This window comes from Leptonychotes weddellii, chromosome 5 (assembly GCF_054177405.1).
Source record: "Leptonychotes weddellii isolate Sample4059 chromosome 5, ASM5417740v2, whole genome shotgun sequence".
NCBI classification, from domain to species: domain Eukaryota; kingdom Metazoa; phylum Chordata; class Mammalia; order Carnivora; family Phocidae; genus Leptonychotes; species Leptonychotes weddellii.
The window spans coordinates 139,285,075-139,311,896 of record NC_138373.1 but is presented as its reverse complement, the minus strand read 5'-3'; the positions used below and the strand labels follow the sequence as shown (position 1 = coordinate 139,311,896).

At 41.3% G+C, this 26,822-nt stretch overlaps 1 protein-coding gene across 6 annotated transcripts in view; it reads left to right on the top strand.

Moving 5' to 3' along the window:
* LOC145721876 (uncharacterized) overlaps positions 1-26,822 on the top strand; it is a 201,582-nt gene that overhangs the window by 89,426 nt on the left and 85,334 nt on the right. For 3 of the 6 annotated variants that reach the window (XM_081822252.1, XM_081822251.1, XM_081822250.1), the window contains one exon: positions 23,042-23,158. The exons of the other annotated variants lie outside the window; for them this stretch is intronic. In XM_081822252.1, the coding sequence (XP_081678378.1) occupies positions 23,042-23,158 (117 nt within the window). The remainder of the gene's footprint in view (positions 1-23,041; positions 23,159-26,822) is intronic. 6 annotated transcript variants of the gene reach the window in all.

Sequence of the window (26,822 nt, the reverse complement as noted above, 5' to 3'; positions counted from 1 at the left end):
TGATGGATTATCATGAGTTGCTTGATACATCAAAATCTAAAGCAGGAGGCAGAGTGTAGTGGGAGTGAGGGTGGGGGAGAAGGCAGGAGCTTGATCATGAAAAGCATAGTATGATGAACTAAGGATTTGGCCTTGACCTTATGGACAATGGGAAGTCCTTCCACATTTATTAGAACTCATCTATAAAACTTGTCTGTTTGGGGTGCCTGAGTGGATCAGTCGGTGAAGCGTCCTACTCTTGGTTTTGGCTCAGGTCATGATTGCGGGATCCTGGGATTGAGCCCGTGTCAGTCTCTGTCTGCTTGTTCCTCTCCCTCTGCTCCTCCCCACCCCACCTCTCTCTCTGGAATAAATAAATAAAATCTTTTTTTTTTTTTTTAAAAACCTGTTTTATGGGTCTTATTGTTAAAGTAAAAAAAAAAAAAAAAGAAATCTCTTCCTGGAATTAAGATCACTGAATTAGGACTACAGGGTGGTTTAATGAACACAGAATTGGAGCAAAGGGATGGGGATGGCTTTGAGGGAGTATACAACTATATGAACCATGCATTCTTCTGTTCAACAAGTATTTATTGGTGCTTACTATGTGTCAGGTACTGTTTAATTTCTGAAGATAACTGCACACACATAAAAAATTATTTCTATTCTTATGGAATTTATATTCCAGTGGGGGTGGAGAGGTAGGGGGAAGGTGGTCGTAAACAAATAACCATGTGCTATGTCGGGTGGTAGGTGTTGAGAAAAGCTCAAATAAGGAGAAGGCATTGGAGTGATTAGAAGGAAGAACAAGAGTGAGCAATGCAGATGGGAGGGTGAGGATACTGAGGTAGAGTGATTAACAAGTGCGAATGTCCTGAGGCCAGATGTGCTTGGGATATTCAGGGAACAGACATTTATGGGGCACCTACCTATACACCATTCTTGAGTGCTAGAATAGAAAAGTAAACAAAGGAGGCAAGATTGCCGCTGTTATGAAGAACACCTTGGTAAAATGTTTGTTGTTGTTGTTGTTTTAAGTCTCTCTCTTAGAGGGTATATTAGTTTTCTAGGACTGCCATAGCAAAGTACACAGTGGCTTAAACAACAGAAATCTGTTTTCTCACAGATCCGGAGACTAGAAGTCCAGGATCAAGGTGTCAGCAGGGTCGATTTCTTCTGAGGCCTCTCTCCTTGACTTACACATGCTCTCTTCTCCTCACATTTTCCTGTGTGTGTGTCTGTGTTCTAATCTCCTCTTCTTTTAAGGACACCAGTCATCTTGGATTAAGGCCCACCCATATGATTGCATTTTACCTTAATAACCTTTTTAAAGGCCCTATCTCCAAATACAGTCACATTCTGAGGTACTGGGTTTAGAACTTTGATATATGAATTTGAGGGAGACACAGTTCAATCCATAACAGGATTATGTTATTTTTAAGTTAAGAATAATTATTGGGCCATCTGTCCATGGTCTCCTTTTATCTTTTCCAAGCTAATATTTGTCTTTTAAGACTCAACTTAATCCTCACCTCCAGGTGCTTCTTGGCCCTGATCTGATTTGCTGCCCCACCCTGTCTGTGCCCATGAAACCCATGTACTCCATGTATTTTCATATAATATTCTGTTTATATCCCTCTCCCCAACCAGTCTGTGAGCTCCTTGCCATGGGGAGGACTAGGTCTTTGTTGGCTTTGATCTTTACTAACATTTTCTCTTACATCATAATTGCTCCCTATAGATCTTTGCTAAAGGAGTGAATATATTATCTGAATCTGTATTAGAGCCATCTCCAGAGGCTGTGGGAGGACCATCTCATACTGTCCCTCCACAGAAAGCCCAAGAGAGTATGGGAGAAGCTGATGGAAGAATGTCAGAATGAAGGGGATTTCTTGCTGATGGGTCTCTGGCCTTCTCTTCCAACATGAGGGGGAGATAACCAGCCTTTCAAACTACTCTCCTACCCCTGGACAAAGAAATTAATTCCTCACCAGGAAGATGGGTATGGGAGGGCCTTGGCTCTGAGCAAGATAACAACTAATATCAGCAAAGGCCTTGATGTGTATGTAACCTTTCTCCCCCATTTCCCCACTGATGGGGAAGTGTGGCTTTGGATTGGAAGGCCAGACAAGGCTGCTAATGAACATGGGTCACATCTTCTCTCCTCTGGTCACAGAATGTCCCTAACTGTTTCTTCTTCAGGAAGTGGCTACTTTACATCATTGTGAGACCTCAAAAGACCCCTCGTCCTTCAAGTAGTTGATTGTAATTTCAATGGTTTTCCTAGCTGTGTTCTATATCTATGGGCATGGCTGGAAGTTTTACTAAGAAAGAAAGAGAGAGAGAGAGGGAGAAAGAAAGAAGAAGAAAGAAAGAAAATCAAGAAAGCAAGCAAGAAAGAAAGAAAAATAAAGAAGAAAGAAAGAAAGAAAGAAAGAAAGAAAGAAAGAAAGAAAGAAAGAAAGAAAGAAAGAAAGAAAGAAATAGACTTGCTCCAACAGATGACTGGCTCACCTCTGAGAAGTAATCAGGCCTGTGCATATTTGATTTATTTTCTTTTAAGATGAGGTCATCTCTTGTTTGCAGGAATGATTGCCACTCTCTGGGCTTACTCTATAGGGTCTGTGAGGTTGTTTTATTCCAGTTAACAACTCAGTAATTGGAAGTAATCAGGGTGAGAGGAACCAGTGACTAGAGGAAGATATTAGCTATTGAGGGATACCTAGGAATGGGGGCAAAAAAGGGGTTGGAAAGTTATTAAAAATATCACAGAGGAGGATGTTTTATAGAATTGGCTCCACTTTTGATGATTCCACAGCAAAGTTAAATGGCCATTATAAATCATCTAGCTGTCAGCTGTAAGATGCTTGGGCATGAAGGGGTCTTTTCTTGTGTGTAAATACACTGGTAGTTGTTGATGTCTGCATGTGTCTTTGTTGTGCTCTAGGTAGTCCGTACTGATGAATGAATTATGCTCCCAAAGTTGGGTCTTAGGTTGTTTGGTAAACTTCATAAGCTCAGTTTTCTCCACCAAAGGGCATACCCTACTACCTAAAGTGTGCACCGTGGAGGCAGATTTCCCGATTTTAAACCTTGCTTCCATCACTTAGTGCTTGTGGCTCTTGCAATGAATCATTTTGTCTGTCAGCTTCCTCACGGGTAAAATGGGAATAACCACAGCAATTTTTGCCTCATGTCATTGTTATGGGAATGAGAGGATCCAAGAGAAGTGCTTCCTGCCTGACACTTAGGACAGCCCCTTTGGGCCAATCACAGCATCCTTCTGCCCCTATCTTGTCAACTCTCTATTTGAATGGCCACTGCACATGGGACTTTTGCCTTCAGAGGAATCATTTCCAGAATGAATCTTTTCCAGGAGACAAGACCATCAAGAACTTTGCTATGGGTTATAAAGCAGTAAGCACCCAGGTTGTCTTTCAATTTATCAGAAATAGTTAACTTTGTCCTTGATAAGGTTCCCATGAGGATGATCATGACCTTGTATCTGACCAGGCATGGACCTTCAACAGAACCAGCTCTGAACAGTTATGCAGCAGCAGGTGATGCTCTCTGAGGCATGGGATACTGTAACTCTCAACACGGGTTGTCCATTTAAGCCTTTGCCCCACCTCTTTTCCAGAAATCCCAATGACATCATAAAAGGGTGTTAACTTATCTCAGGACCAGCCTCATGAGGAAGAAAGCTAGGTACCCAGACCAAGCTGCAAAGTGCATTCATACAGTGGAAAACATTTCTTAACTGCAGAAAACTAGATACTGAGCTGAAAGGAAAATCTAGAATTCATGGCAGGGGCTATTTCTTCTCTTCTAACCATTTTTCCAATCTCTCATACCCAAGCACATTTCTTTTCTTCCCCCCACCCCTACCTTTTTTCCTCTCCATAGAAACAGGCTAACAATGACTATAGAATTATTGAGTTTTGTTGTTCAAATTCATTTTCAGGAATTATTGACCCAATAGAACTTAATGACACTTCAGAGTTGAGGCCCTTTGTGTAAATCTTTCATCCTTTGCAGATTAACAGCCAGATGGGACCTGAAAGGGCTCCAATGTCCAAATGCTAAAATCTATACCAGACTTTGAGCTGAAAGAAAGTTACTGTTCCTGCATATAGCTTGATTAAAAAAAACAACAACAACTAGAACAACAACAACAACAACAAAGTTCAATTGATGTCCCTTCCCTTAAAAACAATTTTTTTTTAAGCCAACAGATTGATCAACTGACTGAAAATCAGGAACACTAACTCACAGCTCCCTCTCAAGTGTTCTTCACTCATGGCTGTAAAATCTGATTTCTAACAACATCAAATTAATTATGTGTGGACAGCAGATTTTATTTTACCTTTAGGCCATGAAAAAATAGGGAACAGTGCATTCCTAGGTCCTGTACAAAAAGCCATCCCTCTATTGCTAGATTGTGAAGTGCGTTTTTAATTCGCACCTTTTAGCAGAGAACCCTCCACCCCTCCAAAAAAAGGGGGTATGAGATGCTGAGTTTGTTTGCCTTTAGCCAGTTCCTAGTGAAAGCATGAGATTGCTAACACAGTGCCTGACTCCTCTGGGATTAGAAGGTATTGGGACATGGAAGAAAGGTGCTGTCTACTGTGGGAGCCCATTCTTCTTTAAAATGAGCCCATATGCACAGCCCCGGTCCTGTCTGACATGCACAGCTTGGGCTGACACCGTTATTACCCTATCAAGGCATCTGCACATTTCTAATCCTTCAATGCAGAAGAGACAATTCCACCATCCCACGTAATATGTGCCAGCTGAATGGATCCCAATTTATCAGGAAAACTATAAATTGCAGAACACCAGGCTGAAACTAAAGTAATAAACCCTGTGATCTCTGTACCATACATTTTAGGCTGTTATTTAAGGTCTCCAAGGAGATCGGTGCCATAAAAACCATTTCTCAGGAATTCTGCCAGCTATAGGAGCGTGCTGCAACTGTTCGTGCTAATATATTACAACTTGTTTATCACACTTCTGGAGCATCAGCAGCGTTACCAAGGGAGGGGAAATGATGCGCATACCCTCTCCATAGGCAGCCAGATTTTTGTTTCCTATGTACACATAAAAAAGGATGCTTTCTTTTCTCATCCTCTCACTACTCTGTACCGGCTCCCCAGAAATAGCTCTTGAGCTCAGAGGAGATGGAATAGGGCCTCTATTAATCTTCATACCTCCTTGGAAGACTCCACCACTGTCATTGCAAAGATAACATGCAGCCGTGTGGAAAACGGTGTGCAGGATTTTGGGAAAATGTAGGTGCTCCAGAGCCACATAGATCTAGATGTTAATTTCACAAAGCATCCATGTGGCCTCGGGCAGGTTAATTAACTGCTTTGAGGCTTGGTTTCCTCATTTGTGTTTTTGTTTGTTTGTTTTTTAAGGAACAGCAATGCCTCTCGTGAGGATTAAATGAAATAACAGATGTAAAGGGGCTGTTCCAGTGCCTGATATATGGCAGGGACTTGAAGAATGTTAGTCCTTTTCACCTAATTAGTTGGGGCAATGAATGGCATATAAAATACTAATTTGCTGCTTTTATAAAAGAGTTGAATATATTGAAAACAAGATCATAGTGCATTATTTCTGATGATTTGCCTAGTAGAGAAATCTTTAGTGCAATTTCTAGGGTGCTGATAAAGATAACCCCCTGTATTAGTTTGCTAGGGCTGCCGTGACAAACTACCACAGGCTAGGTGGCTTAAACAACAGAAATTTACTTTCTCACAGTTCTGGAGACTGGAAGTCCATCATCGAGGAGTTGGCAGGTTTGGTTTCTTCTGAGGTCTCTCTCTCCTTGGCTTATGGATGGTCATCTTCTGCTTATGGCTTCAGCTGGTCCTCCCTCTGTGCATGTCTGTGTCCGAATTGTTAAAAGGAACCCAGTCATATTGGATTAAGACCTACCCTAATGACCTAATTTTAACTTAATTATCTCTTTAAAGACCCTATCTCCAAATACCGTCACATTCTCAGGTACTAGAGGTTAGGACTTCAGCATATGAATGTTGGGGGTGATGAAATTCAGCTTATGACAACCCCCTATCTTGCCACCCCTGTGTCAGCAGTGGAAGTGGAATGGGGAGGGCCTTATTCCACTTCAAGAGGTGTTATGTGGGTCTAGGTGTCATTATGTGCTCATTATCATCTGTTAACACATGAAGTGAATTTGGAAATTCATTCATTATATTGTTTAACACATAAAACAAATCTAGAGGATGTAGAAGTTTTAGTAAAAACATTATTATCTTAAGATGTCCTCTGCTTACTTGGCTACCCAGTGAAGAACTCAAGAAAAAATGTCAAGTCTTCCCAGTAATGGATTAGTAATCTGATGACTGAAATCCTTTAGGTTGCTGAGAAGTTATTTCCCAGTTAATAGAGCTGGTGTTATCTAGAATGCTGTCAAGGTTGGTTTGGCCCATGATGGATAATGACTGGATCACAGAGCTGGACAGCTGTGCTGTGAAGAGGCTCTGCACATCAGTATTGGGACTGGCTCCTCTGCTCTAGGGACCAATGCTTGAAAACCCAGAGTGGCTTCTTATCTCCATGTGACCAGTGTAGCAAGCCAAGGCAGGGAGGAGCCCGGCAGTCAGGCCATGGGGTTGGTTCCTTAGAGGTGTATTAGTTTCCTCTGGCTGCTGTGAAAAATCATTACAAATATAGTGGCCTCAAACAACATATATTGTCTTCTGTTTCTGGAGGTCAGAAGTCCCAGGTCTGTTTCATGGGGCTGAAGTCAAGCTGTTGGCAGACTGGTTCCTTTTGGAGGCTCCAGGGGAGAATCTGTTTCCTTGACTTTCCCAGCTTCTATAGGCCACCTGTGTTCCTTGGCTACTGGCTCCTTCTTCCAGCTTCAAAGCCAGCATCATAGTATCTTCAAATCTCTTTCTGACTCTCCGACCTCACTTCCATTGTTACATCTTCTCTGTCACTCTGAACTTCTTGCTTTCCTCTTTCACTTACAGGTATCCTTGTGATTACATCGGCCTCACCTGGATAATCTAGGATAATCTTTACATTTTAAGATCCTTAACTTAATCTATCAGCAGAATCCCTTTTTCCAGGTAAGGCAACATATTCAAAGGTTTGGGGGATTGGGATGTAGACATCTTTCAAGAAGCCATCATTCTGCCTATCACAGAGAACAGGCCTGGCAAATGGGCCCTAGAACAAGGAGATAGGAGGCTATCAGCAGCTCCACATTCCAAGGAAAGAGTTCTTAACATGGATTGAGGTTGGGGAGATGGGTGAGCATCTGTATGTGGGAGTGGAGATTAGGGGGAGCCCGTGTATGTATGTGGGTTGTACAAATATAGGGTTTAGGAGGCCCACAAACTCCCATTCATTCATTCGTTCATTCATTTCTATGAAAGTGTTCCTCTCTTTAGATCCTGAAAGGTATCTTTACTTCTATAAGATTAAGATCTTGCCTTCAGGCCCCAAATAAACAGACAACAAGAGCAGCCAGACCCTACAGATCTTAGAGCTCTCTAAAGCTGCTCTCTCAGGGTGAGCCCTCTCTCTGCTCATTATCACAAGTTCTATTTCTTTCTTCTTTCTTCCTCTTCCCCTCCTCCTCCTCTTCTTCCCCTCTTCCTCCTCCCCCTCCTCCTCCTCCTTCTTCTGTCTCTTCGTTTTTTCCTGGCTACCATTTATTGAGCATTTACCATGAGTAGATAGAAGGCTTCATGCATTTTCTGTTATTTATCTTGTAATCCTTGCTGCATTTGTGGGCATGAGGCCTCTTGCCATAACAAATAAACCACAAACTTGCAGGGGTTCGACACCAAAGAGGCTTATTTCTTGTCCACACAGCCCTCCAATGCCAGAGCTCTGATCCCAGGGCAGCTTTCCACCACAGGATGGTTTGCTACCAAGGCCTTATCCGTGGTGCTGAACCACATTCTCTAAGACCCCAAGATCCTCTGCATCCTAGTAGGTGGTTGGGGAAAAGCAAGTAGAGAAGGTTTACTTGCCCCTTAAAATATCCTGGCCATAAGAGGTATCCTAGCTGGGCAGTTTCCTCTCAGTAACAACTTATACTATGCAAGTTTTGGGAAAGTGAGAGTTTTTGGTGGACAGCTGCCATCTCTTCCACCCTCTGGATAACCATATTTGGTAAGATTATCTCTACTTATCAATGAAAAAAAAAATCAAGACCTATAAATCTCTAATAATGTGACCTGGTTAAGTAAGTGGCAAAATGGGAGTTCCTGTACAGCTCTGTTGGAATTCTCTATGATTGTCTTTGTAACCAGTGTCTCATTGTAGGACTTGTCCTAATGCAATGCTTATCAACCTCCTTTTCACTTAATGGTCTTTGAAGGGGTCAGCCACCCCCCAAAACCATCGGGTGTCACATCTGCATGGCCTATCCCAGAGGCAGCCTAGAATCAGCCCCTTGTTGTTCTTTCCTACCATTTGCCCTTCTCCTGCCAAACTCCCAGGCCCCCCGTGCTGTCCCCAGGTCCCATGATCCAGATAGTTTCTAATCCCCCATCTCCCTTAGTCACACATGGATTTGTCATAGTTCATTTTCTCAAACCTGTTCCAAAGAAGTTGCCAGACATGTAGCCCTAAACATCAGCCATCTTTAATTCCTCCCTCTTCCCCATCCATCCCTTTATCCACCTCTGGCATTTATCCTGTGCCTATTCTGTGCTAGTAGCTGTGCAGTCTACTTGGTAGGAACATGACTCAGGGCTTAGGCTTAAGGAGCTCATGTTACCTATTTCAGAATGAGTGATGCCAGCATTTGTCCTCCTCTCTGTTTCTACTGTCAAATGTTCCAGCTCATGCCCTTATGCCTTTTTACTTAGAGCACTTGGTAATTTCCTCACTGCCTCTGCCTTCTTTGTCTTTAGTTTAAATGCTTCCACACACTGTTGCCAGGTTAATCTTTACAAAGCAGATTCTTGATTATATTAATTTCCAGTTCCCTGCTGACTGTAGAATAAGGTCTAAACTCTACCGTGATATACAAAATTTTCCATGATCTGACTGACCCTTTCTAATTTTATATTTTTCTAATTTTATATTTCATTTCCCACTTTCATGCATCCCATCGTAAATGGAATTTCTTATGATTCTCTTCATATCCTTTTTCTTTAACCTTAACTTGCATACATATCCTATACATACTCTTTTTGTTCTTACATTAAAGTCTTTGATTTTGCATGGTATCTCATATGAATCGGTCTATTTGTGCTCAATAAGTATGTGTTCAATTAATGACTAGGTGCTAGCCTGGTCTTTAGCACATCTGAAGCCCAAACATAATACTTTGTACCTTTGTCATGGCAATAAATTCACTGTACACTGTATTATATTTGTTTATGTACATATTTATCACTCCTACTAGATGGTTTTCAGGGCCAGATATGATTTACCTTTATCCACCACACGCAAAGCCATCAGCCACCTAAGTACAATGCCCTATGCATAATAGGTTCTTAAAAAGTGTGTGTGGGGGCACCTGGGTGGTTCAGTCATTAAACGTCTGCCTTCAGCTCAGGTCATGATCCCAGGGTCCTGGGATCGAGCCCCGTATCGGACTCCCTGCTCAGCGGGAAGCCTGTTTCTCCCTCTCCCACTCCCCCTGTTTGTGTTCCCTCTCCTCTCACTGTCAAATAAATAAAATCTTAAAAAGAAAAGTGTGTGTGTTGGGGCACCTGGGGGCTCAGCTGGTTAAGTGTCCAACTCTTGATTTTAGCTCAGGTCATGATCTCAGGGTTGTGAGATTGAGCCCTATGTCAAGTTCTGTGTTCAACCTGGAGCCTGCTTAGGATTCTCTCTCTCTCCCTCTCCCTCTGCCCCTCTCCCTGCTCTCTGTCTTTCTCAATCTCAAAAAAAAAAAAAAAAGTGTGTGTGTGTGTGTGTGTGTGTGTGTGTGTTGGATGGTTAGACCCTGCTAGAATGTTTTAAGGATTATAGATAGACTCTATTTAAGGCACCTAACACAACCCATGGCATACAGTAGGCTGTCATCTGGAAACATGTCATGCTAAGGTGTTAATGGCTGATAACTGTGTCAAGCCATTTCTATAGGGACATTTGATAAGGAATCTAAAGAAATGAGTGTCTAATTTTAGGGTTCCTGGACCAAGTGGGAGAAGTGCTTGGGGAGAGGGCTCCTCTAATCATCCCACATGAGCAATGAAACCCTCAGCCCAGGGCAGCCTGAATGCTCACATGTGACACAATTCATGCTTGCTGAAATTAACTGTGTAGAGTGAGATGCCCTGCTATCCATCCTGGCAGAACCTGGGGTACCGGAGTGGGAGCGACTGGGTCATCTATCATTCTGCACAGAGTTGGACAGGATATTGGTTAAATGAGTTAATAAAAGTATCAGAGCTGGGGTGTGAATGAGAACTCTAGTGTAGGGATCTTTGCAATAGTCACCTCACTGGGTGCTGCTTTTCACAAAGGTGGAGAAGGACTTGGAGTGTCAAAGGAACAAGGAGCTTCACTGTGCCTTTGTTTGGTGGGTGGGGAGCTCTCTAACTGTGCCCTTCTGATAACCACAAGTGTTCCCATCCTCTTCATTTGGTGCTAGTCTTGGGGAACACAGACATAGGCTGGCGGTTGTGTCTTTATTGGAGACATTAGCCCCCAGGGGAGACTCCTCAGACTTTCACATGGTTTTCTGCTGAGCTGGAGGCTAGCAAAGTCACTAGACTCCACAAGATTTAATTAGAGACAAGATTTCAAGCTTTGTTTGTGTTCCCAGGATTTGGCATGATGGTACAGCTGGGACCTTTGTATCTCAGTTTCCTCTGTTTAGGTAATTGGTACAACAGAGAGGGCTTTATTGGACCAACGGTAAGTTTTCTCCACGAAGATTTCCAATACCCAAAATACATTTCACTGACTTTAAATAAGTCACTGGATACAATCCAGCCAAGGAAGGCACAAGTCTTAGAAACTCTGTGGCTTAAATTCTTTTCCATGGCTTGGGAAAGGCAGGATTTGAAACCTAACCTACCCAACTCTTACATTAGAGCTGTAAAGTTAATTCTTTTTTGTCAGTCTTCTCTATAGATTATCTCCTTTGTACGTTTCAGAATGTTGTCGATCCATACCAGAAGTATGACATAGGAATCCATCATATCACTAGCCCCCCACCATCGAGTTTCTCTCTCTCTACTCTGATAATAACCTGTTCTCACAGCTCCTGTCGCTTTCTCCTTCCCTTCAGCCATCTCATTGCCAGGTGACCCAGTGCGGCTCCAAGTGGCCTATGCGCTGTCATTGATCCTTTCTGCGCTCATGGCAGGCGGCACTAATTAATCGATCACAGCACACTTTCTCAAAGAGCTGGGTCTTGTGTTTGGAGTTCTACTCAGGAGAGCCCCAGGCAGAACCACTGATCATTGAAAGTTAGCATGTGAGATAAAACCTATTTTCCCAATTAAGCGGTTTCTATTGACTCCTAGAAATAAAAAATGAGGAATTAGCTCACTTATACTATTCCTTCTCCTACCTTTTCTCCTCCAGGATTTTTAGTGTTTCTACTGATCATCTTTGTAACTTTCAGTAACAGTTAATTTCCTCTTTTTTGTTCAATCAAGTTTTAGCAGCATTTCTTGATTTTCCACTTTGTAAGAAGAGGGTAATAACTTTCTTATGGTTTCCTCCATCTTTCCTCTCCCATTGTACTTTCCCATGACTTCTATATTGTCATATTATTAACATTCACATCCTTTCCTTTATGTAATGTGTCCTGATCACTCCTTTTTTCTTTTTGAAGATTTTATTTATTTATTTGACAGAGAAAGAGACAGCGAGAGAGGGAACACAAACAGGGGGAGTGGGAGAGGGAGAAGCAGGCTTCCCGCTGAGCAGAGAGCCTGATGTGGGGCTCAATCCCAGGACCCCAGGATCATAACCTGAGCCGAAGGCAGACGCTTAATGACTGAGCCACCCAGGCGCCCCTGTCCTGATCACTCTTAATGAGACAGTCTACCCCCATAAATCTATCCTTCGTAATCTGCTTTATTTTTCTTAATATCATTTTTCACCACTTAAAATAGTACATATTTATTTTTTAACGATCTCTCCCCAACTAGAATTTAAATTTCATAAAAGGAGGGAATTTGTTTGTTTTGTTTAGTGCTGTATCCCTAGCACCTGGAATACTGTTGGCATGGTAAGTGAGGTGCTTAGTAAATATTTGTGTGGGGAATAAATGAATTCTAATCATGCTCCATACCCCAGTTAACTTTGTTGTTGTTGTTGTTTTGTTTTGTTTTGTTTTTTGAGAGAGAGAGAGCAGGGGAAGGAGGGGCGGGGGGGGGAGAGAGAGAACCTTAAGCAGGCTCCACATCCAGCATGGAGTGCCGGACTCAGGGCTTGATCTCATGACCCTGAGATCATGACCTGAGCCGTTATCAATATCAAGAGTTGGACTCTTAACCGACTGAGCCACACAGGCATGCACCCCCCTTTGGTTAACTTTTATTGTACATGAGGAAGCTATCTGACCCTGCGATATGAAAGGATAACCTCACCTTCAAGTATACCAGGGCATTGCAAACATCCATTGAAGGTATTCGCCAACCCAGGTTCCCACTGAAAGAAGATTGCTTAATTGATTACCTAGCTTTATCCTTATAAAGCATATTGGCTTCCTCAGGGAATGGAACCCAGAAGAGGCAAATTTTGATAGGAAGGAAGAAAAAGGGAAATTTCAGAATATGAGTTTGCATTTGCTTAGGGACATCAAAGTTTGGGAGTTGTGAGATTATGCAGCTCAGAATATAAACTGAAAGGAGAGAGAGAAAGGAAAAATGAACTTTACCTACTTAAAACATTTCTTATGGACTGCCTAACAAATAAATGTGTGGCCACAGTAGTGTTCCGGAAAGACTAACCTTTGAAGCAGGCACCCCTGGGTTCAATTTTTTGCTGTTGTTCTTGGCTGTGTGACATTGGGTGAGTTACTCACCCTCTCTGAAAATTGATTAGTGTTATTCATAAAGATGAACCTATGTTGAATAACATCTCCATATTCCTGCTCAACTGCTCATGCACAAAATGGAAAGTCTCTCAGTGCTCTGGGGGAAGACAAGAAAACAAGAGCTGTCTTGTTCAGTTATAAATAATGAAAGAAGCTTAAATGCTAAAAGTACTTCATTATCTCACATGATAAGGAGTGTGGTGCTAGGTCATTTCTGGCTTAGTTTCAGTAGCTCTGTAATGCTAGTGAGCAAGGCCAGAGTCTTGTTTTAGCTGTTTCCTCAAGATTTAAGATGGCTGCCACAACTTGAAGAATATTCTTACATGCAGAAGGGTCAGAGAGTGAAAAAGAGGTTTTCTCATGTTCTTTTGTCTTTTATCAGAGTGGGACCTCCTTCCAAGAAGGGCTCCACCACTTTCAGGGATGCTTGGCCCCAAAGTATGATGGGAACCGAGGAGAAGGCATTTGAAGCCTCCGTGATGGACGTAGGCTCCGCCCATAGGAGGCGGGGGTGGGTGCCTAAACAAGGTCTACTTCAGAGATCATCTGACCAAAAGAATATGTCTGGAGCAGATATTTCCCTTAATCTTCAACATGTAGTACTGATCAGCTAACAGACAGTCTGGGGAGAATACCTTTTGTAAATCTGAAGAGTAAATTCTTAATGAGAGTTACCCCTTCCTACTATGTACCAGACACTTTACAAACATAAACGTCTTTAAAGTTTTCCAGCAACATCTCATAAAGTAGGTAGCATTATTTCTCTATCACAGAGATCCGGAAATGTATAGCAAGTTGCCTAAGGCCCATGAACTAGGAAGTGGCTGAGCTAGGATTTGGAGGTTCTTCCGACTCCTGTGTTCGTTGTACTCCTTTGTCTCTATCACAGTCTTCCCCAAATACCCACCTGCTCCAGTCTTTCTGAGGTAGTAAGATGGCTAAATTACTATTACTGCCTCTGACGCCCTTTCTAACATAGTCATCTATGAAGCGAGGCTTTTTTGATGGTAAGAGATCTTTCAGTTATTCTTATTTTTCTCCTATTGACCTAACACCTTTTTTTTTTTTTTAAAGTGTGCTTAGGTATGATTCAGTGATTCTGAATACTTTTTTTTTCTTCCAAGTTTAATTTTTCTTTCTGACTGCTCCACTCTTGTTTGCAGCTCCCTTGGCTGGATAAAGCCAGGGCAATTCTTTGGACGTCAATCATTTTGAAAGGCGACTTTCTTGCATGACTTGGTAAGATCTGAAAGGAGGATAACCACAATGGGGAGGCTGTGGTGAGTCGTCCCCAGGCAGCTGGCAGTCTTGAGCATCCAAATGTAATTGCTCTATTTTATTCACCACAGCCTGCCCGCTGTGTTCATCAGACTGCCCAGTGGAACAGAAGGCAATCAGGGCCGAGGCAGCCTCGGAAAGTCAAGCACACACAACCAAAGTTAAAAATATGTAAAAAATTACTTGAATGTGATTTGCTCTCATAGAACTCAATTTCTGGATAAGAACAAGAGGAAACAGTGCAAAACTGGGGCCCTAAAATTTATCTTCACTGGAGAAAATGCAGGGAGAGCTGTGAACGTTTAATAATTTCAGTATCCAACCACCCATGGTAGGTGCTTGCTTAATGCATGGACAAGACAGGGAGATTCAGAAGGCAGGCAACTCAAGGCATTTCCAATTTATTTAAGGAACTCTTTGATCTGTTTTGAAATTTAGGATTCTGCTTTTGACTTTGTTAGATAAAGTTGGAGTAGAAATGAATTATTCATATGAAATATTGCCTCAATAACACTGCATCAAATAAACATAATGAAAAGCTGCCCATGTTATATAAGGGAAGCTAAGTCACAACTCTTTTGAATTGCAAAGTTAAGCACTCGGGGCTAGACTCTTCTCCAACATTACTCTGTGGAAGAATCCGCTTAGGAGAATGTAATGCTCAGATCCTTTTGATTTCCGGTCAGACATGCATTTGTGGTTTATGGGCTTAAACGACAGTTGTAACCATGCTGTCATTAAATCTTACAGTCCTCGGCCCGATTCCACCCAAGTCATCGGAGGCCAGAGAGCAATTTCCATGACAATGTATCCCACACCACTCCAGCATTTTAAGTTCACCGTAGACATGTAGTGACGAGGATTTACCCCCCCAATCCACAAATTGGGCATCGTATCCTATTTTCAGCAGCCACTGAGCACATACCTATATCCAGGCCTTGAAGGGAAAATTTTAAGACAAATAGAACCCTCAGTTTTATCAGTGATGTTTCTTTTCTGACAATGCTTCGGCTAAAAATTAAAAGAGAGAGAAGGATAAAGTAAACCTAAATAAACTGCACATCAGGGGGGTTGAGCTCTGCTGGAATTCAATAGATCACACTTAATTCTTGCTGACCAGCCAACTTTAAAGAATTGTAGTTCAATAAGTGTATAGGAAGTGGCCAGAATCAGCCAGCCATGGGCAGAATGGTGAGGAAGGCAGAGTTTGTCTTCAGAGTTGCCCTTATGTGCCACCCGCCCCCCCAATCCTCTGTCCTTTGGACCCTTGAGGCTCCAGGAGCAGGCCCACCACATAATTGTGTGCTTCATGATTCCCAATCACTGGCTCAGGACTGCCAAGGGGCTTTGTGAAATTGGGCTCTCGAATTGCACTCTGGACCTGAACAGGAGCCTCTGAGATGGGGAGCAACCTCTGCTCCCTATGAAAGGGATGCTGGGCCTGAGCTGGGGGTGGCCAGTGCCCTCAAGCCTGAAAGCACCAGCTCCGCACTTGGCCCGAGGGGTGAGCCTTGGGCAAGGTCATGAGCTGCTCTGCCTTAATTCCCGTACCTGTGAAATGGTGATCGCCCTGCCATCTCTCCGGGTAGTTGTGGGAATTCAGTGAGAGATTTTTGCACCCACGTGAGTACCGGGTCTTGGGGGTGTCATGACTTCAAGTGGAAGGAGCAGAGCATGAAATCTGGAGCCAATTATTGGTGCTAGAGCCTTGGGCCACTCAAGCTTGAGTCTAGGTTTCTTCATTCATAAAATGAGAAAGATTAATTCCTGCTGATTCTGTCATAGACAATTGCTCTGATGCATAAGTGAGACAGTCATCATGGTTCAACTTATATTTTATATTAAATAAGTAAATATATAAATATAATGATATAATGTTAAATAAATTTATGATATAAATTATAAGTGTATGCATATAGAAAGGAATATATAACACATAAATAAAATAATAATAATGGTAGATAAACTTTATTGAGAACAGACCATAGACCAGGTGCTGTATTTGATATTTTAGGTTGGTGATACGATTCTCAAAAGAAAGCACCTATTGTTTGTTGAAGACTCTTACAGGCTCAGCACTGGGTAAGGTGATCTCTAGCATTCAGAACAAGTTCCTGTAGAGCACTTATTATGAGCCAGGCATCAGTCCGAGTGCTTGACATATGTGCATCAGTTTAGTCATCACAAATACTGGGAAGCTTTGTTGTTACTGCCATTTTACAGATGAGAAAAGTGAGGCCCAGGAAGGTTAAGTAACATGCCCAATGTCACATAGTAAGTACTGGAACTCTGATTAGAACTGGACATTCTAGCTCTGAAATGGGCTCCAAATCACAATTGTAAACTGTATTTATGATATGAAATATTTTTTTATAATATAATGCCTAATAAATATTTGTCAAATGAATAACCAAAGCTTCCTTAGGACTTTGTGTTTTCTATGAATGGCACCATCAGACCCACAGAGAGAACTGCCTGGCCTCCCTTTTTCACTTTTCTCAGCAGATCCCCTTTAGAATCCTGAGCTTAACTCTGGATGATGTATTTTAAATGGCATGTGACATTTCCCCCTCCCCTCCTCCCTTCCTTTTCTCCCTTCTTCCTTCAAAAACATTTATGAGGCATGTGCTATGTTCCAGCACCACGCTAAGCTCTGAGAGTTCAACAGTAAACAAGATGATATGGGCTTCACCCTCAGAGAGAACTAATGTTTTAGTGAGGAAGAAAAGCAACATAATAAGTTGTGCAAATGAACACGAGGCCTGGAGAATTGCAGGGAGCTGTGGGAGTGGATGGCTGGGCATCCTAAGCATCAGAGAAGATGTCCTTGAGGAAGTGCCAGCGAAGCCAAGACTGTAAGCATGCATTGGCTGGGTGATGGGGTTGTTGCTGAAGACCTAGCAGAGAGTGTTTCAGGCACAGAAAACAGCTTGGGCCAAGCCTGCAGTTGAGATAGAGTGTAGCTTGTTATAGACACTGAAAGATGTTTTCTATGCCTGGGGCTAATATTTCCAGGGGCGGGGGTGGGGGGGAGATTGGCGAGAGATGAGAAGAGAGAAGTCAAGAAGAAATCAGATTGTGAAGTTTGTGTTAGAGAAGGCAAAGGGTTTGAACCTCATGCTCAAAGCCATTGGGAGCTATTGAGGGTTTCCAGCAGGCTGTGGCATGGCGAGAGTAGTATTTCGGAAGCGTCACTGGCAGTGGTCTAAAGCCCGAACTGGAAGGGAGCAAGGAGGTGGGCCGACAGAGAGACATGAGGAGGCTGCTGGGGGAGGAGGTAGCCAGGGGAGGGACTAAGGGGTAAGGAGATATCTAGGAGGTACAATCAGCAGGACTTGACCACTGGTTGTATATGAGGGGTGACTAGATACCCCCAGGAAACTTTCTCCTAGAGAACTGAGAATAAATTCATTTGAGGAATTGAGTGTGTTCAGTCGGGAGAGGTAGGCTGAAGAGGAGACATGTGAGGTATTTTCAGATATTTAGTATTGAATCGCTTTAAGAATGTTTTGATTAAATTTATTGTCTCCTGAAAAAGCGATCAGCTAAGGGGGCATCTATTAAAATGTTATGTTGGCATGACAAGACAAGCCCCATAAAGCTGTCCTGTGAACTGACGCATCGCCTCATAGAACTGTGAACTGAGAGTATTTCTCAGCCCAAAGATTCCCCACTACGAACGCAGGGGTGAGGAAGAGGAGTTGGGGATGCCAAAGCTCCAGCTGTCTGATGCGTCTGTCAGGCACCCGTGGGTGCAGAGTAGGCCCTTCCTGTGCGGAGCTGTGGCCCTTTCAGGGGTGGGATTCACAGCTTCAAGGAGGCAGATAGCAGCCAGGCTCAAGGAAGAGCTCCCCGGTAGTTGTCTGCCAGTTGTTTCAGAGACGTGAACTCCTCACTCCCGGATACGCTCAAGCGGATCTGTTATACATCTGTCAGGCAGGGGCTTCCTGTTGGGGGCCACATCACGTGATGTCTAGTGTGCCTTTAACATAGTCTGTAAATAAATAATTCTAAGGAATTACACTCCCCTCCACTGACAGGAAGCCGTCCATCTCTCATTCGCGGCTGTACCATCACAAGCCGCGGTGAGGAGCACAAGATTATTACTCTAGGAGCTGAGAATCTCTCCAAAGAGTATCATTGTTCTGTCATGCCAGACATTTGCCATCTTACAGCTTTATTACATCATGGCCTCTAGATGTTGTCTTTGCTTCTCTAAACAAAATTGGAAAGAGAATTCACATTTTATCAAGTGAAAGCTACCTCACCAAGTTCTTTTACAGAGAAGTTTGTTTTATAATTCAACACATGATTTCAATTGGGGGAGAAAAATTAAGAAAGATCCAGAGGAAAATGTTGTATCAACTCTGCCTCTAGCCTGACTCCCTTACAATAAAGATGTAGAGAGTCAATCTGATGTTAGGGCTCAAAGTGAGCGTGAGTTCTCTGTGTTGTTTACAGTTCCTTTCGAGAGAAGTTGCATGCTCTATAATGTGGACAAATGGCTGCTAAGGACCTTCCTAATGCTGTCAAATTCACTTTACTTATGTCCACTTTTTTTTTTACCTGAGTTTGCTAACTAAATAGAAGCCTATCACCCCCGCGCCACCTTTCTTCCTCAGGGTTATGCTCTTAAAAGTGTTCTCAACAGGAAGTAAGTTTCATTAGAGCTTGGGAAACAAATTGGTGAAGTGACAGATCTGTGGTTTGATGGAAGCTCAATTATAATTGTGTAACATAATATAGCAAGTGCAGATGAAATCCTATTAAGGGCTGGAAATCCAATATCTCATCTCTATGACTTTTAATTGATCTTTACACATATTGTCATCGCAGTCAAATATCTGAGCTGATTCTGGTACACATAAACAAATGTAAGCACATTAACTCTGTTAATAATTTTAACAAGTCATCTGTATTTCCCATTAGACCATCTCCAGTTTTGCCTTGGCATAATTAAAGATATCATCAGTGATGAGCCTAATTCGTTATTTAGGCATGCACGTATTGAAGTCTTGCTTTTATCATTAACTAAATCGTGATATAATCTATGTAGCCATCATTCAAAAATTAGACTTTCTCTTTCTCTGAAGTAAATATGGATAGTTGGGGGCAGGGAGGGTGCAGGAGAAGGAAACCCCATGGATGGTGTAGAAACCACAGAGGAAGAATGGAAAGTCTAATTTCTAGTCTTGAGTTCACCACTAAAATAGCCATGTGAGACTTTAACCTTTTTGATCCTATTTCATCACTTTTGGTAACAAAGATATTGCCCTAGTTTTTTCTCTCGGCGCTACCATTCTGGTTTCTGTGAGGCAGACACTGACTCCCTGCTTTGCTAATCATGAACAGTTGGGTATAAAAACTGTGGCCTTTATGTTCATTTTTGCTCAAGCTTCATAGAGCTGGACAATGTAAACTCATGTGTCAGGGGAGGTGGTCTGGGAATGTATTTTTCTTGCTGATTGTTATATCTGCAACATCAAGTTCAGGGCCTCATGCTTGCTCAGTCAGTATTTGTTGAATGAATGAATGAATGAATGAATGAATGAACTCATGCATTCTAGTCATTCTGCTTTCCCATGAAGATGGATTGGAGAGATTGCCTGGACATCCCCATTCAGTATCTCTTGTGATATTATCCTTTGGCTTGATGAAAACATCCTGGTTACCTCTGAAAGTACACCTTTAATGACATGATCTGACACCAAATGCCTTCTCGTGGTCTTAATGAAATGGAAGTGAATCAGAATAAACCGTTGCCGCCAGGACTGTTCCCTACTATTGCCTATGAGTCAGAGCACAGTGTGGAGATGCTCTCTTGTTAGTCAAAGGCAGGTGGAGACTTAATTTGTTAGTTTCCAGCTCACTCAAAGTGGGAACTATTTGCATGTGCTACAAATATGACATTTGAGAATGTTCTTTGAGTGCTCAGAGAATATTAAAATCTAAACCATGCTGTAAACAAAAACAACTTTTAATACCAGCTATGACTAATCCAGTGCTTTTGTTCATTAAGTAGAACAAACATTCTGATTTGCAATCAAATATCTACAATTACCGTGAAAGCTTGAGAAAAATCCTCCCTGGCAAAAGATCTTATCTCGGCACACAGAACAGATAAGATTCATTCCTTGATAGACGATCTCCATGCACAGGTGATCCCAGTAAACAGTCTTTGCAGAGTGATTTTTAGCAAATGAGTAGTGTATGGGGGGGGCGTTTTATCTGTTTAAGTTCATCACTTCCTGAAATCATCTTTGCATATATTAGCATACATTCATTTCACTGATTCTTTGTTTCTTTTGATGGGGAATACTCCTTCTGCTCCTTATTTCACCTGATTTGCTTTTGAAGTGAAGAACCCTTTTCTTCTTTAGGTGTCCTTTGAAAAATAAATAGAATTTCCTGTACATTAAAAAAAATAGCAGAGTTTTAATAGCAAGCCTTCATTAAGGCCAAAAGCCCCATGGAAAAATTACTAGTGCACTTCTTGCATTAAAACACACACACACACACACAAACACACACACACACTTCATTAAGGGCAGAAGCTCCACAGAAAAATTATTAGTGTCCATCCTCCTGTACTAAAGACTTCTAGGAAGATGCTGGAGAGAAGCTGTTTGAGAATATTAGGGATTCCTGAAGTGAAAGAGATCAACTCCAAGGTGACACCGACCTCTCTCAGATTAGTGACCTTTTGCTTGGTTTTTCTTGTTTGCACAAGCAAAGACTTTCGACATATTCCCCAATACCCTTAATTCCCCTCTGCTTGGCACGTTACCAGCAACATAAAAAAGAGAGAAAGTGAGAAGCTCTCATTTTATCTTTGAGCTGCTTAAATATTTATGTTCTAATTTGTTATTGACTTCATGTGAAGTTTTATCAAAATATAGATGGAAAAGTTTAAAGATCGCTCCTGGGAGAGCACTTAATCCATTTAAAAATAAATTTCTAATGGCCAGATTTTCTGGGCTTAAAACATGAAGCTATGAAAGAAAGCAAAACCAAAGAGGCCCAGTTTATATGCTGACATTTGTAGATGAGGATAAAGAAACTTGGTAATGAAAATGCTAATCAAATATCATTGTGAATGCTCGTTTTTTTTTTCATTTTTCTAATATTTGATGGAAGCCTTTCCTAGATTTCTATTTTAATTACTTTTCATTTGCAAAAATTGAAACCTAATTAAAAAACACCCTAGGGTAAACCCTTGGGGATGGGTCTTTGTTGCCTTCCATCTTCAGTTTCTAGCTCACTTTTAGCTTACTCATGCTTCCTTAGACGCTTAATATGTTAATTCTTTCAGAAATAGTTATATGTTAAATGCAGGGACTGGGCAACATATATGAAAAAGACTGAATTTCTAATGGTGAAATTTTGGAGAATAAAAAGAGAGATAAACAGATCATATACACACATAATCTTTCAAATGCAGTCATACGGATCGATGCTTGAAGATCTATCCCCAGTCACTGCTGCCTTTATGATATAACTAACATTATTTAACCTTCTATTCTGAGACCTTGCTGACTTATTTTTGACCAAAGTTCTTATAGCAGTGAGTTCCATGTCACAAAGAAGAGCCTTAGCTGAGGAGATTGTTGAAAAGCTCTTTCAAAATTCTAACCCACTGAGATTTATTTTACTGGCAAAAGTAGCATATATTTTGATTACTTTATAAAGGCTAGGTCCGGCTTTGTTTATTTTGATTGGTCAAAGATTTTCTTATTTGCTTGGATCAGAATTTCCCATATTTTAGGCCTCAGATCAGGGCAAGTTCACAGAAACCTGGTATGGATTCTCAAACCTAAATTTGAAAGGAGAAAGAAAGGAAGGAAGGAAAGAAGGGAAAGAGAGAAAAAGAGAAAAAGAGAGAAAGAGAAAGAAAGAGAACTCTGTGTAGTCCCAGATTTTTGTCTGGCCTCCCGGAAGTGGGATACAGCTTCCTGGGGGAATGAGCAAGGTCCTTGCTAAAGAGACAGAAGCAGGAAACATTTATGACACCTCACAGAAGCAGTGTTCACTCCTTCCCAGATCTCTCACAAGGGAATTGGAGAACTCTAGAAGCTCTGCTCACCCAGTAGCCTCCAAGCTGGAAGCCATCACATGTACTGTGTTGAAAACTTTGCCATCTGCACATAGCTCAAAAAGATGTAACTGGTAGAAGATTATGTTTCAGAGTGTGGGCCAATTTCAGGACAGGGGCGGTGCCTGTCTTTTTGACTGAAGCAGATCTAGCTCTGAGCCTGGGCGTGCTGGATCTGGGAAGGAGTGAACACTGTCTCCTGTTGAGAATGGAGACCACCAATTATTGGAAGCCCTGAGATGCTTTTGTATAATCTGCATGTCTCCCAGGTCTAATACCCAAATTCTAGCCTAATTCCTTATTACTCTACCAGGGCTGCTATTCATCTGAAGCATCATACATGTACAGTGTATGAGTCAGGAAGTAGGCCTCAGAGATCTGTATCTCTATATCTCTATATATCTATATCTATATCTGTATCTGTATCTCTATTATAAGGATTGGATTATGTAGTAATGGTGGCCTACAGTCTGCCGTCTGCAAGCTGGAGGCCCAGGAAAGCTGGGGGTGTACTTTGGAGCCTGGGAGCTAGAGAGCTGATGGAGTAAATCCAGGCCAAGTCTGAAGGCCTGAGAATCAAGAGTGTTGAGGGCAAGAGATCTGTGGACCAGCTCATGGAGTCCAGCAGAGAGAGAGAGAGAGAGGCTATCTAACCTTCTTCCTTCTTGTTCTATTTGGGCCTTTAACAGATTGGACGATGCCCATTCATGCTGAGGAGAGCCATCTGCTTTACTCAGGCCAGCGTGGATTCCAATGCTTATCTCTTCTTTGGATGCAAATTATCTTCCACATTCTGGAGCAGAGAGGTAAATAGATACAATTCTTTTTTTTTTTTTATTTTTTTATTTTTAAAGATTTTTATTTATTTATTTGACAGAGAGAGAGACAGCGAGAGAGGGAACACAAGCATGGGGAGTGGGAGAGGGAGAAGCAGGCTTCCTGCTGAGCAGGGAGCCCGATGCGGGGCTCGATCCCAGGACCCTGGAATCATGACCTGAGCTGAAGGCAGCCACTTAACAACTGAGCCACCCAGGCGCCCCAATAGATACAATTCTTAATCATCTTCCTCATGTCTATTTTGTATCCCTGCCCCAAATATACACATGTGCACAAGGTTTGGGGTATGCTGGCTCTCTTTAACGTTCCCACACTTTTGCTTCCTTTATACTTTCAGTGTGATGTATATTTGGTGTGTATGTGTATGTTTGGTGGGGTAGGGTGGGTGGGAGAGGATGGGTGGTTTAGGGAGCCTGTGCTGGATAACAAAAAAGGTTTTATTTTGTTTAGTAAAGAATATATCTGTTCTTTATTATATATATGTACACACATATCATCCATCTCTCTCTCTCTGTCTCTCTCATCTATTCATCCGTTTATCTAATTTTTGTGTCAGGATATTATCTATATTATTGACCCTCCCCCAATTAGTGTTTCATTTGGGGAACCCTGATTTGGATCTGACAAAAATAATTCTAGAAGTCACAAAATTCTGACTCTCTACTGGTTACCAGTGAGGCAAGAATCGGTTCTGATGATCTCATTCATCTATCAAATTTTAATTCAGAGCTTGTAAGATTGATGCTGTGTTAGCTTTCTTCCTACCCATTTCAAACTCGTTTCCCTTGCCTCCTTCCATAGAAGTTGCAAAGCTAAACACTTACATTTTTAGATAGCCCTGAAGCTATGGGTGGCCATATAACACTGTTCTGGCCAATGAAACATAAGTAGGAAATATTGCTTGAGATTTCAGAAAAGGTGTTTGCTTTCTTGATATAATACATAGTACCATCTGCTTTCTACACCCTATCTTCCTTTATCTTGCCTGGAATAAAGATGTGATATCTGGAGCACTAGTAGCTACAGCATGATCATGAAGTAAGACCAAGAGAATCCATGACTATGGCCCTAATGTCCTTCACCTAATGAATCTACACAAGCAATTACCTCTCAGATTTCCTGTATAAGCCCAGAAAATGGGGTTTTCTAAGATTCACAACCAAATGCAATCCCTGACTCATATAGGTAGGCATTGGGAAAATAGTGGAAAGAGGACAGGATGGAGTCTCTGGCTTATGATTTTGTGAGCAAGACAAGTCTATAGAAGTTGAGGTCTTTAAGCAGTGTCCTCCATAGACATAGCTTGGAAGCTCAGGGCTCATTTCCTGCCTGAGAAATCTGGAGACAGAGACCAATAAAACACATTTCTAGGTATTGATGCAGATTCAGTGGCAACTCCAGGGTTAATCCTGCAGGCTAGACATAAATTATGCTCTGTCTCCACCAGACTGAATCTTTACTAAGACAGCATTAATACCTACTTATATTTTTCTATCAATATTTCATAAATTTGAAGAGAAACAACTTGAAAGAATTCAGATGATTTTTTTCTCTGTGTGTGCTTTCAGAGCATCAATTATTGCTGTGGGGCTCTTTCAGAATTGCCTAAAGCTGCAATAAATTCCCTAGTTCTAACTTTGAAGATTTTAGAAATGCTAATAGTGGAATGTGTATGAATTATTACTCTTGCTCTAACACAGTGATACTCTCCTGAAGAGTAAACAAAATCCTCATTCAATTTAAGAATGAATGATAATTTTTTTGGCTTGAGTTAGAGGACATGTGAGTGGAGGTTGGGAGGGATGTGTGAATTTCTTAATTGTCTTATATTCAGTGTCTCACTCAGTGAAGAATATAGATTGGTCAAAGAAGATTGTTAGTATAATATCTTTACACTTTTTTCTAAATATTTTACATTTTCTAACTCATCTGATTCTTATGAAAATATTGTTTGGCAGGTAGGTAATATAACTATTTCCATTTTGCAGATGGGGAGATCAAGGCATATAGTATTTCTTCTTGATGGGCTTCTCAGTGTTCCAGGAAGACAAAACTCACTACTCACAATTGGTATAAAAATGGTGATCTATTGGGATGCCTGGGTAGCTCAGTCAGTTAAGTGTCTGCCTTTGGCTCAGGTCGTGATCCCAGGGTCCTGGGATCAAGTCCCGTATCAGCCTCCTTGCTCGGCAGGAAGCCTGCTTCTCCCTCTGCCTGCTGCTCCCCCTGCCTGTGCTCTCTCTCTCTCTCTCTGACAAATAAATAAATAAAATCTTAGAAATAATGGTGATCTGTTGGTCACGTCTGTTAGTTTGTAGTCCTTCAAGCTTGGTAATTAAAAACAACAACAACAACAAAACTTGACCAACTTCCCTCATTCCACTTGTGAAAACAACAACAACCGAAGAAAGGAAATATTTTTGAATCTATTTATATTTGATCCAAATTGAACCAGGAGAGGTAAAGAGGGAATGAGGAAGGGAGAAAGGAGGATCAGAAGTAGCAGCTATTGAATAGTCGTTTTAGGCTGGGAAGGTGTGGGAGATATGATATATATCACCTCAGGGACTCTGGATAAAAAATGTGGAAGGTGCATTATTCACACCTTACAGGTGGAGAGGTAGCCTTGGAGAGGTTAATCACTTGCCCAAGGTCATATAGATAGTATATCATGGAAGACTGATCATACTGAGGAATCTGTTTTCAGGGTTTTTTAGTTTGTGTCTCTCTAGGATTTTGTTTATTTCATCTAAGTTACTTAATTTATTGAATACAGTTGTTCATAATATTCCCTTCTAATCCTTTAAATTTATATAAGGTTGGTAGTAATGCTCCTTGTTTCATTTCTGAGTCAAGTAATTTGAGTCTTCTCTCTTTTTCTTGATCAGTCTGGTTAAATGATTGTCAATTTTGTTGATCTTTTCAAATAATCAACTTTTGCTTTTGTCTGTTTTCACTACTGTTTTTCTATTCTCTCTTTTATTTCTGTTCCAATCTTTTTTATTTCCTTTCTTCTACTTGCTTCAGATTTAGTTTGCTTTTCTTTTCTCAGTGTCCTTACGTAGAAGGTTAGATTATTGATTTGAGATCTTTCTTTTTTAAAGTATAGACATTTATTATAATTTCCTTCCAAATACTGCTTTAGTATACATTTTTCCCCAAGTACTGCTTAAATTGTATCCTATAAATTTTGCTATCTTCTTTTTTTGTTTTATTTTCATCATCTCAAAGTATTTTCCAATTTTGCTTGCAATTTCTTCTTTGACCTATTGGTAACTTAGAATTGTCTTATTTCATTTCCACATAGTTGTGAATTTCTCAATTTTTTTTCTGTTATTGAATTCTAACTTCATCCTATTGTGGTTTGAGAATAGTCTTTGTACACTTCCAATCTTTTTATTTTTATTGAGGTTTTTTCTTTAATGATCTAGCATATGGTCTGTACTTGTGAATGATCTGTGTGTGCTTGAGAAGAATGTGTATAGGGCTTTTGTTGGGTAGAATGTTCTATTGTTGTTAGATCTAGTTGATTTATAGTATCATGAATTTTTCTATATATTTGTTGATCTTCTGCCTGGTTGGTGTATCCACTATTGAAAGTACAATATCGAAGTTTACAATCAGTATAGTTGA